This window comes from Scedosporium apiospermum, assembly GCF_000732125.1.
Source record: "Scedosporium apiospermum strain IHEM 14462 chromosome Unknown SEQ_SAPIO_0132, whole genome shotgun sequence".
In the NCBI taxonomy this organism is placed as follows: domain Eukaryota; kingdom Fungi; phylum Ascomycota; class Sordariomycetes; order Microascales; family Microascaceae; genus Scedosporium; species Scedosporium apiospermum.
Genome location: NW_015971833.1, coordinates 801,523 through 812,434, shown reverse-complemented (window position 1 = coordinate 812,434; position 10,912 = coordinate 801,523). Strand labels below are relative to the sequence as shown.

At 52.4% G+C, this 10,912-nt stretch overlaps 2 protein-coding genes and 1 pseudogene across 2 annotated transcripts; 1 reads left to right on the top strand and 2 right to left on the bottom strand.

Annotated features, from left to right (window-relative positions):
- Positions 1-612: 612 nt before the first annotated feature.
- SAPIO_CDS8957 (uncharacterized protein) lies at positions 613-2,188 on the top strand (the record flags this gene model as incomplete). The annotated part of the gene is made up of 3 exons (XM_016790476.1): positions 613-827; positions 1,093-1,922; positions 2,022-2,188. 3 exons carry the CDS (start codon positions 613-615, stop codon positions 2,186-2,188), a joined length of 1,212 nt encoding a protein of 403 aa, XP_016639779.1.
- A 539-nt stretch (positions 2,189-2,727) lies between these two features.
- Positions 2,728-4,170, bottom strand: SAPIO_CDS8956 (annotated as a pseudogene; the record flags this gene model as incomplete).
- Positions 4,171-5,739: 1,569 nt separating this feature from the next.
- Positions 5,740-7,549, bottom strand: SAPIO_CDS8955 (uncharacterized protein; the record flags this gene model as incomplete). The annotated part of the gene is made up of 4 exons (XM_016790475.1): positions 5,740-6,198; positions 6,277-7,053; positions 7,122-7,255; positions 7,456-7,549. 4 exons carry the CDS (start codon positions 7,547-7,549, stop codon positions 5,740-5,742), a joined length of 1,464 nt encoding a protein of 487 aa, XP_016639778.1.
- Positions 7,550-10,912: the final 3,363 nt, after the last annotated feature.

Genomic DNA, 10,912 nt, shown 5'->3' with positions numbered 1-10,912 from the left:
AATAAATCATGCTCAGCATCTACAGTTGATGATAATTAAACAAGTCGATATAAGTGATCATTTGTCTCGTAGTCTACCCGTCCAGGGATTGAGAGATGCTGGACGAGAAGTGGTTGTAGATTGAATTGGTGATGTTTCAAGAGTTCGACCTCGTCGGTTGCGCCTGCCATTTGAAAACTTGGGATGGCACAGTGTATAATAAAAATTGCACGGTAGTAGGAGAGTACGTACCTGCTGCTTCAACTTCACACCACTCGACTTCACTTCGACTTTACCACAAGGCTCGCCGACCTGGGAGCCAGGCGCTTCAAACTAGTTGCAAAGATTTAGATCTCGTTTCCGTACAGATTTCTCACTTTTCAAACGAATATAGCATCAGGCCTTAAGACGGCCGTGAGCTCCAGTCTCACCCCACCAAGCGCCATCACCTTTGACCTTATCGATATCAGCACCCCGCCTTCATCAAACCACTACGTCACGCCCCTTTTGTCTCATCCACACCTTGTGCCCGGTTCCATCCTATATCCCTGAAAACAAACGACATATATCAGTGTTTCTTGGCCATATAAAAAATACCGACGCACTGGTAACAAAGAAGAGTCTATTCTAGCCATGAGCGATTTACAAAAGGCCTGGGCGAAGGCCAAGCTCAGCGCCCTCGAGCCCTTCGACGAGGCGTCAGAGATGGGAGAAGCTGAGGAGGAGGCAGACGGCCTGGGTGAGTTGCCGGAGCCGATAGATGACGATTCGAGCTCGGCGAGCTCGGCGAGCTCTACGGGGACGGTTATTCCGTCGCCTAGTCAGAGGCTGTTTGCGAGACCGCAAGCGTAGGTATAACTTTTCTCACGTTTATATCCTGTAACAGCCCTCAGTCCATGATTTCTTTCCCTTCGTTGATTGCAACTCCTTTAAACCAGAGACCCTCTGGATTTCCCATTTCGGCTCTCTTTTTATTACTATAGAAAGAAAAAGAAAATCAAGAAAATAGGGAGGGGGAGAGGAGAAAGAGAAAGAAGGAGAAATTTAAGCGAAAAATCGAGTGTATGCGCCACCTTCCAAAATCATGGGAGCTAACAGCAACAGCCCCCCCAGCGTCGACCGAGGCAAGAACCTCTCCCAAATCCCCTGGACAACCTACTTCGAGCGCGAACTCTTCCTCAAAGCCCCCGACTCCACCATCACCCACCACGCCTACCTCAACTCCCCCAGCGGCAAATCCCCCCTCTTCGTCTTCCACCACGGCGCCGGCTCCTCCGGCCTCTCCTTCGCCGTCCTCTCCTCCGAAATCCGCAAACACATGCCCTCAGCAGGCATGTTATCCCTCGACGCGCGTGGCCACGGCTCGACGACCGATTCCTCAGGCGCCGCTCTGGACCTCAGCCTCGAGACGCTGACGGCGGACTTACTCTTTGTGATCCGCGCGGCGCGCGAAAAGATGCACTGGGCTGAGCTGCCACCCATCGTGCTCGTGGGCCACTCGCTAGGCGGCGCGGTGGTTACGAACCTGGCGAGGCAAGGGACGTTGGGCAACGCCGTTTTGGGGTTCGCCGTGCTGGATGTGGTGGAGGGGTCGGCTATGGACGCGCTCCAGAGCATGATTACGTATCTGTCGACGAGGCCGGCGGGATTTCCGACTTTGCAGGCGGGGATTGATTGGCATGTGAGGAGTCGGACGGTGAGGAATCTCGTGTCGGCGAGGACGTCCGTACCAGCGCTGCTTGTGAGAGATGAAGAGGAGGATGGTGAGGACGGTGGGAGGAGGCCTTGGAAGTGGAGGACGGATTTGGCGGCTACGCAGAAGTTTTGGGAGGGTTGGTTTGTGGGGTTGAGTAAGAAGTTTTTGGAGGCGAGGGGAGGGAAGTTGTTGATTCTGGCGGGGACGGATCGATTGGATACTGAGTTGATGATTGGACAGATGCAGGGTAAGTTTTGTTCACGCACACACTCTCTCTGACCTTGTTTGGTTTGAGATGGCATGCAGATCATATTTGGGGGAAGAGTGTGACTGACTTGAGCGATAGGCAAATATGCACTGCAGGTTTTCCCCGAGGCGGGACACTTTATCCACGAGGACGTGCCCGAGAAGACGGCGATGATGCTGGTGGATTTCTACCGGAGGAATGATCGGAGTCAGTTGGTCTTACCACCAAAAGTGTCCGAGCTGTTGAAGCAGGGAAAGAGGGTTTGAAAGACCCGAATCGAGGATGGTCAGGTTTGGCCAGATTCGGTTTACAACTGGATGATCCCGAGCTTTGGTCTGGGATTGTGATATATCGAACTATTTAACGGGGGTTGCCTGTTGACGGAAGAAAGAAGGGACTGGGGGGGATGGGAGAACAAGGACCCGCGGTCAGGTTTTGCTTTCGGGCTGTTTGGCTAGGTATGGATAGAGGAGCAGCGATAGAAACACGTAACGCAGCGTGGTTACGATACCCGGCTTGAGGTCGGCTATGTTGTTCTAGACTTTCCATTTCTATTTCTTTTTACTCCCTTGCCAGTATGCTCTCTCACGAAGTATTCCTCTCCCGCTGTATGCCATATACGACTTTTTTCTCTTGAATGTCTTCGGCTTTGTGTTAATGTCCGTACCTATTTATCATAACTCATGACCCAATCCCAGGAAATTAAAAAACGACAAAAAGAGGGGGGAAAGAATCCAGCCCTCAGCATAATACAAGCGTCTCATCAACCATCTATCCCTGGCCCGCAACTCCAAGCTCCACCAACTCACCGCAACTCTCCCCAATGCTTCTCATTCTCCCACTCCGCGCCCCGCTCAACCCCCCACTTGTTCACCTCCCCCTGATCCCTCACCCTCATCAACTGAACCATATCCTTCATCCTATAATCCAGCACGGGCGTCTCCCAATCATCCCTCAACAGCCCATACGTCTCCTCGGTGTCCCCCCTGGCCTTCCTAGGATTCAAAGCCCAATACCCGAAATCCGCATCCAACACCCCCAAATACCTCATCAAATGCCTCCAGTACCTCTCGTCCCCGACATTCGGCTCCCCCGGTCCCCCGAACTCCCCGACCCACACGGGCGCCACGTCCCGTTCCAGGAGATACCCCCAGTGCCTACGCACCGTTGACACGAACGACGAGTACGAGCGCTTCGCGTACATGCCCTTGGTGGGCTCCCCCCAGCCTGACCACGAGTACGAATGCGCTTCGTACACGACGCGGTTCTGCGCAACGGACAACCTGACGGGCCGCGCTGCCACGCCCGAGAGGTCGTTGCCCGAGGAGACGCCCGATACGATGACGAGCCAGTCCGGATTCATGGCGAGCAGACGATCGCCGCACCGTTCGGCCGCCGTCGCCCATTTCGCCCACGACATGGTACCCCAAAGCCCGCGCACTTCATTCCTCAGATCCACACCAATGACGTACGGATCCTCTACAAGCGGCCGCATGATGGTCTCCCAATGCTCGATCCAGTCATCCTCCGTCTGCCGGATGGCACAGAACGGATCAAGGTGGTCGTTCGACCAGCCCGAGTCGCAGAGATCGAACCCATCGCACCACGTCGCGCGCGTGATGTGATTGTTGACAATCACCGCGACGCCTTCCTTCGTGAGGCTCTTGACCGTTGCCACAAATACCTCGAGAGCCGTCTTGCCCACAAGGTCAGGGTTCGCTGCTACATCTTCGCTGTTTACCACGGGGTTTCGGATGACAAGCTCGTCGCTGTAGGGGAGGCGCACGGAGTTGAAGCCGAGCTTGCGGATTGTGCGCGCGATGTCATCGCGGTGACGTACGTCGAGACCTCCTGAGACGAAGAGCTCGTCGCTCGCTCCGTACCAGTTTACGGAGGCGAGCTTCACACGGCGGCCCTCGGCGTCGACAATATCCCTTCCCTGCGTACGCAGGGGTAAGGTGTACGACGAGATGGGAGGAGCTAGCTCCGACGCCGGCGGTAGGCGGTTCGCCCTGGTGAAAGCTATAGAGGCAGGGTCCGGTGTCCAGGGGGCCGTCCGAGCCTTCTCGGAGAGGTAGTAACGGTATGTGAGGATGAGGAGGAGGATTATGGCTACGACGATGAGGATAGGCATTTTGCGGTGCGGACGGGAAGGTTTGGTAGGTGGATTGTGAGGAACATTGTGTTGAGGGAGAGAAGGGGGAGATTTGGCCCGGCGGCTTGGAAGGAGGTAGCGGGAGATGAGCATCGTGGGTGGTCGCGTGAGCTTAAATTACGACCAGGTCAAGTGTCCCCGGGACGCAGGGATGTTTTTCGGTCACTGGAAATTGAATAGTTGCAATCCTCAGCTTTTTCCAACTCGATGAAATTTCTTATGATTGATAGAATTCCATCGATTGGAAAATAAAACAGACTCATGAGAAACCAAAAGAACAGAATAAATGGGGAGACGGGGGAAGGGAAACGAAACACGAAAAAATGGGCAAAAGACCAGGCATCAGAATTAAACTTCGGAATGGGCGGATATCAGATCTGAAGCAATTGCTCGCGTGCGCCGTATCAGCAAGAGCAGGGCTAAGACAACCATGAACCTACATAGCATCATACCACACAAATGGGGTCTTGGCTCTTTGGGTCGATTCCCCGGCGGGTTCAGGCTCTAGACTCCGGTGCATCCGGTGATCCTATCAGGATCAGATGTCAGCATTTCGGATTCGAGGATTGGAATCCTCCCAGGCTGCCCAAATGCACACTTCCAGAGAGCGAATCATACGGCGCGATCAGAGGGAACTAGTATGAAGAAGGAAAATAAGCTTGAAAGTCTAGTCGTGTTCTCGGTGTACCCAATCGAGATCTTGCCTTGAAACACTTCATGTTCAAGAAGTATGGAAAGTCTAAATATATACACATATATGAAACGGGATATATGGATACAGGTAATGTTTGGGGAATACATGTAGATACAGAAGAGACCCAAAACAAGAAACATGCGGCAAATGGCCTACCCGATTCCTCCTCGATAAAATCCCGCTATTCCAGCCCTTGGTGAATGTATCTTTGAAAATAGAAACAAGAAAAAAAAAAATACCAAGAAAATATCGTAGCTAGTCAGAGCGTAGTCGTGGGCGAAAACAATGTAATCGCCTCTTAGGGTATATGTATGTACTCTCGCGTTGCTATACGAGGTATAATGAACGATCCTCCGATAGAGGTTCAAGATCAATTGATGATGCAAGTTGAAATGCAAGGTTCTAATCGTGTCAAGGTCAGAAGGTGGTGTGATGTGATGTGGTGTGGACGGTCGCCGGAAGAATCGTGCATTGGCGTATCCATCTCGGATTGGTAGAGATAAAAATCCGGGGTTAACGTCCGAATCCAGCCCGGACTATGTTGGGGACCGGGCATGTCCTGTCCGTATTCATCAGACAAGGCAAACCGGATCTGCGCAGCGTCCTGTTTGCCGCTTCATCGGCCTCTTCGACTATAATAGCCGAGGAGGGCGATTGATGAAAAGAGAGAAGTTAAAAAGCTGCCGGCATCAGCAGCACTCACAAGTCGGGGGAGAGAGAGAGAGAGAGAGAGAGAGAGTCTCCGATCCGATCAATTCGCGGTTGTTTTCACGACCTTGAAAATGCCCGGCTTCCCCCATCTTTCTGATTTTCTCGTGGTTGTTTCATCTCCATTGCGGTTTATATCCGCCGCGGTAAGCCGGACTTCCAACGTCGAGGCCCTTCGTCATCTCATCCCCATTTTTGCTTTTGCTTTTTTGCTTTTGCTTTTTTGCTTTTGCTTTTTTATTCCCCGTTGCCCTCCTTCATCATATCTTGTTCATCCCTAGAGGATTCATATCCCCATTCCTCTCCACGTCACGGTTGTGGTAAGGATGGTGCATATAATAGTTATGCGAGCTATCGGCAGGCCGAGCATATGTTGTCGTCGAATCCCACGGCGTTTGCGACGTGCGCGGCCTGGGGCTGGAAAAGGACCTCTCGGGCGGGTTGTACCGCGCTGTTTGGCCGTAGTAGTCGGGAGTCTTGAAGCCGCCGCTAGGCGTCGGACTCATGGATGACAGGTGGACTGAAGGAAGAGACGTTACCACTCCACTCTCATCGTTGGACAGCATCTCATACGAACGTTGGTCATTCTTGAAGTCGAGGCGCGCGTCAACAGACACGAACTCGTTGGATTTCTTGCCGAAGAGGCCTTTGAAGAGGTCAATCCATCCGTAGACCATCGACCATCGGCCCAGGAGGAAGAGCAGGAAGATTCCGTTAATCTAGAGAAATTATTGTCAGTCTTATAATTCTTTTCATCTGATCGTCTTTCTCAGGGCTAGGAGAGGGAAATAACTTACGGCCAAGAGGAAGAGCACGGCGATGATGGTGCCCTCGTCGGCGACCAACTTGGAGGCTTCCTTGAGACAGTCATCCTTGCTTCCGCCCTTCGCAATCGCACCCGCCAGGCATGCGAGCCAAGCCTGGCTGATCTCGGGGTGATTCTTGACATCTTGTATCGTATTATCTTGGAACACGAAGACGACTGAGAAAAAGATGACGTCGGTGATGATGATCAAGACAATGGCGATCCCCTTCCATTGCAGTTGGATGACCCTCCTGACGCGGCGGTAGGCTTGCCTCGGTGACAAGGTCACGACGCTGTTGGTGTAAGGGATTGTGGAGCCCTCAGTCGAAGCGCTGTTGTCGGCAAGGGAGGCAAGGTAGACCTTGATGCAGTATCCGAAAGTAGCAAACTGGAACAGCACCGTGAGGCCGGCAAATATGAGGAGGGGAATCCAGAAGTCGGCGAGCGAGTTCTTGTGGTTGATATGGCATGTCGCACCAAATCGGAACGACACCCCGCTAAAGACGAGGGCAAGAGTTACGACGACGAACGGGATCAGCCAGCCGGTGGCGTGTGAGAAGATCATGAACATGCGACCGACATTCTGCTGCCAGCAAATCTGGAGATGCAGCGAAACGGCCCGCAGGAAAACCCACATGACACCGGCGAAACCGCCAAATAGGAGGGAGGTGGCCGAGGCAGCGCAGACAGTGCTTGTGCTCATGCCATGCGGTGTGATTTCGTTGAAGCACTGGTCGGGCTGGGCGGCGAGCGGTATGATGAAGCCGAGCTGTGCGTTCTTGGTGTTAGAAAATGCGGACGCGCATCCGTGTGTGGGGAAGCCTGGGAGTGTCTCACGTTCATGAACACGACAGCAGACACGATGGAGATGCTGAGATAGTGGCGAAGGGTCTTGTCAACTGGCAAGAAGGCGTACGAGAGCAGCAGGAACACGCAGCAGAGCGCGCCCGCGACACTCAGCCAATTGGCCACTGTAGATAGCGTGTTGAAGTAGTTGGGATATACCCAGTCCGTGACGGGGCATGGTAGACAACATGTCAGGTCCTTAGTGATAGTCTGACACAGCCTTCCGTCCACAACTTTAGGGGGGACGAGAGTCAGCACACCCGAGCACCGTTCTGGATTCAAAAGCAAGATTTTTTTTAAGTGAAGTGTTCGTCTTCCGACTTACATCCTGCATCTGCTGGGAATTTCTTAGCATCGAAGAAGGGCGCTATGCAAAGACCTCGCAGGGCCTTCGTGGCCGCATCTTCCTGTAACGCCATGTTTTCGCCGTCTGATATATTAAAAGTTCGCGCTTATCGGAGGGCGAGAATAGTTATACGTGAGAAGAAGGTGGTTTCCCTTTGTTCCTAAGGCTGACAATTCCTTTTAAGATATCCGTCACTCTCCCAAGGTTACTTGATTCGATCGTTCGTGTTCGTATAAGTCCAATCAAAGATTCGTACTATAAAGTCGGTTCGGAGTCTCGCGAGTCGACGGGGTCGAGGGATCGCGAACTCTCACAGGTGGGTATCGAAGAGAAAAGAAAGGTAGGTGAAGTCAAGATTTCAATTGGTGGCGTTTCAGGAGCCAAAAAGGGGCGTCATCGTGCTTCAAGCCGATTAATATGTCTTGAATACCGAGATCATCGTACAGAGCAAGACGACGCACACGGGCTAGGGTGTGTGGGTGGGCGAGGTTACTTAGGGCGAACCCACCAGTTATTCGAAAGGAGGATTAAGAAAGAAAGTATAAGAGAAATATACAGGAAGTAAAGTAGGTCCGGGCCGGGGAAAGCTTAACGTAAAAAAAGGAAGAAAGGGAAGGGAAGAAGCAAGGTCCCAAGATGGTGGGAAGAGAGGTGGGAGAAGCAGGCAAGATATGTAGCATCCACTTACATAGACGAGGAGAGGTGAGGGAGCGTTTGGGACAAAAGGACATGGATCAGTATTGATGCTGCTTGTTGCCTTATTCGGCGTGTACCTTGCAACTCAGGGCACAGGCCAAGAGTCGAAGGCGAGGGTAACCAGAATAGACTACTTCGGACTTCTAAAGGTACCCCATAACGTGCGGACTTACACTCCACCCCTTCTCCGTTTTCGAGACTCGAGCTTGTCACTCGTCAATGGGCAATGAGTCGATGGACCAATGGATAGAACAGCGTACCGTTGGGTCGGCTCCCCAGTCGATCCATCACTCTGTGCTGTACACCTAGCGACACTATTGGCACGACGAGTCACTTGGCTCTCCCCTCTTTCCTCCTTTTGCTCTTCTCTGCCTCTGTCATTCCCTCTCTGGTGTGTTGTTTGCCTTTCCCCATCTCCCCAGAACCGCAGAGATGGAGAGCGAGGCGATGAGCTACAGGTCTGCAGTTCTCATTGGGGAAACATGGAGGGTGGGATGGGCCGGCCCCACCTCTGTCGGCCTAACATGAGAGTACACTAATAATCATGTACTTTTTTGGTGCAACTTTTCCAAAAAGTTTGTGTCTTTGCTGGCCCTCGTTATTTCGTACCTGCCTTCAAGGTTCCCCTTCTGCTTCTTCTTCTTCTCCTTCTCCTCGTTCGGTGGTGTCCGTGGGGCGCAACCCATGCATTGAACATGCGGGCCATTTCCCTGGTCCGGAAAGGACAGGGGTAGGTTGGGAGGAGGGGGGGTACGTGAGTGGAGACGGAGAAGTGGCAGCGAAAGAGGTGTGTGGAAGGGCGTGGCAGAGTGTTGTACCAACAGGAGGAGGTATCAATGGGCAGAGACCAATGGGAGGGCAAAAGAGGCTAAGAGGAGGGGGTGCGGGTAGGGATTTAGTATGGAACCCTGTTCCTGGTAAAGAGAAGAAGCAGGAGAAAACGGAAATTGAGTGGTATGGGTGGATATTTGTCCTCACCTCGTACTACCACTGACTGACGAATATGCGCACCGCCAAGTCGCAGCCGAGAAGGAATCGAACGGGCAGTAATGTCTGTGCAGGCGAACCATCCTCGAGAACTGGACCTCATGATACGGTGGCTGTTGGGTTGTTGGCCATGCGGAGCGCACTGTGATGATCATCTTTGCCAGGCAGAGACTAACAAGCGGAGGAGAAAGGCTACCGCACGGAGCAAAGGAGGATGAAGAAGAGGGGGAAACGGACGAAGAGCCTCCACCATGATGTTTCCCCTCTCCCCTCAGCCTCTCTCTCGGTCTCCCTTATTTCGTACTTCGTGCGAAATACACTACGGGGACGAAGTACGAAGCAATAAGCTAGTTCGCACTTTCCACTTTTGTCTTTGTGGCTGGCTTTTGGCTCAGGGCTCGCGTCGTACCTGCCGAGCCTTCAAGTTTTAGTGGGGTTAGCCCAGTGACTCTCCAGTGTACCTCTGTGATACAGTGTCTTACCCGCGAACTACAGTATATGCCAGGTTTCGATTAGGTACCAAATTCATCAACCCTGCTGTTCCAGTACGTAAATACTCACTCATCCCGCGACTCTTCCTCAATATCTCGATCACCATCGCCTAACTCGACATGACAATGATGCGCGGGTATCAGCACACCACCAGGGGACCACGAGCTGGAAACTAATCTGCCCTAGATGTATGTCTTAGATCTGAACCCTCGTCCTCCCACTGCCACTAACATCGCCGACCGACCGAACGGATCGCCGTGACCTAACTGGTGCACTCACCGTGCCGCCGCGCGGCGGGGGGTGAGACCAATAGTCATTCCCGTCTTGCGAATCGGGAAGGGACTGATGGTAGCGAGATTTCCAAGCTTACGATCTCTCCCCCCTTTCCCCTGCCATCATGAGAAAGAATCCAAGTCATTAATCAATCTTTCCTTCTAAACTCGGTGGTATTTCTCGTTTCGAGGGGAAGGAAGCACCGTGTTATTAGGTCCGACTCCATCTTTGGAACGGCCCCATTTTTTGGAAACGGGCCGCGTACCTTGACGCGAAATTCCTCACACGGACGTACTCGTGAAATAGTGGCCTTCGTAGTTTCTCTTTTCGCTCCGCAATTTTCTCTAGCTCTGTGCTTCGTATAAGCATCTCGTCGCCAGGCTCTTGAGGAACTACCCAAGGTATCAAGCGGTCATGCCTTCCGTGGATACGCCAGGTCTCATTATGCCACATGCGAACAGTTTATGCTAGCATGCACTATGAAAGGGGGATATCTGACAGAGCTGCCGGATCCAGTGTAAATATACTTGTTCACACGCCAAAGCTGCGCTCGCTCGACAGCACAAGGGGACGATGAAGCTCATAATCAATAACGGACGAGTCTTTAGTACATGGATAGGGCTGCGACATCTAGGAGTAAAGATCGGGATGAGAATGACGGTAAGACAGGGGTTGGTCCGGAGCTTATTATTCCTTCTTCGACGCCACCTGTTGGTCGGTTGGGTCACCGAGTCACTTGCCCGGTCGTCATTGATCCTTTAGGGGGCGTGAAGTTGACAAGGGATAGACGAAATTCAACGAACAGCGATTAAGAGAGAGATCTTTCAAAATGTTTCCCGCTCTGCTTACCTTCGTAGTGGGTTTACTGTTGCTCAACGTACAGATATGGCTTGATTTGTCCTCGGTCTACGATGGTCTAATGTATCGTGCATAAGAGAGATGAGATACCAGCTAGAAATAGAAGCCGGTTAATTCGTATTACTGTCCG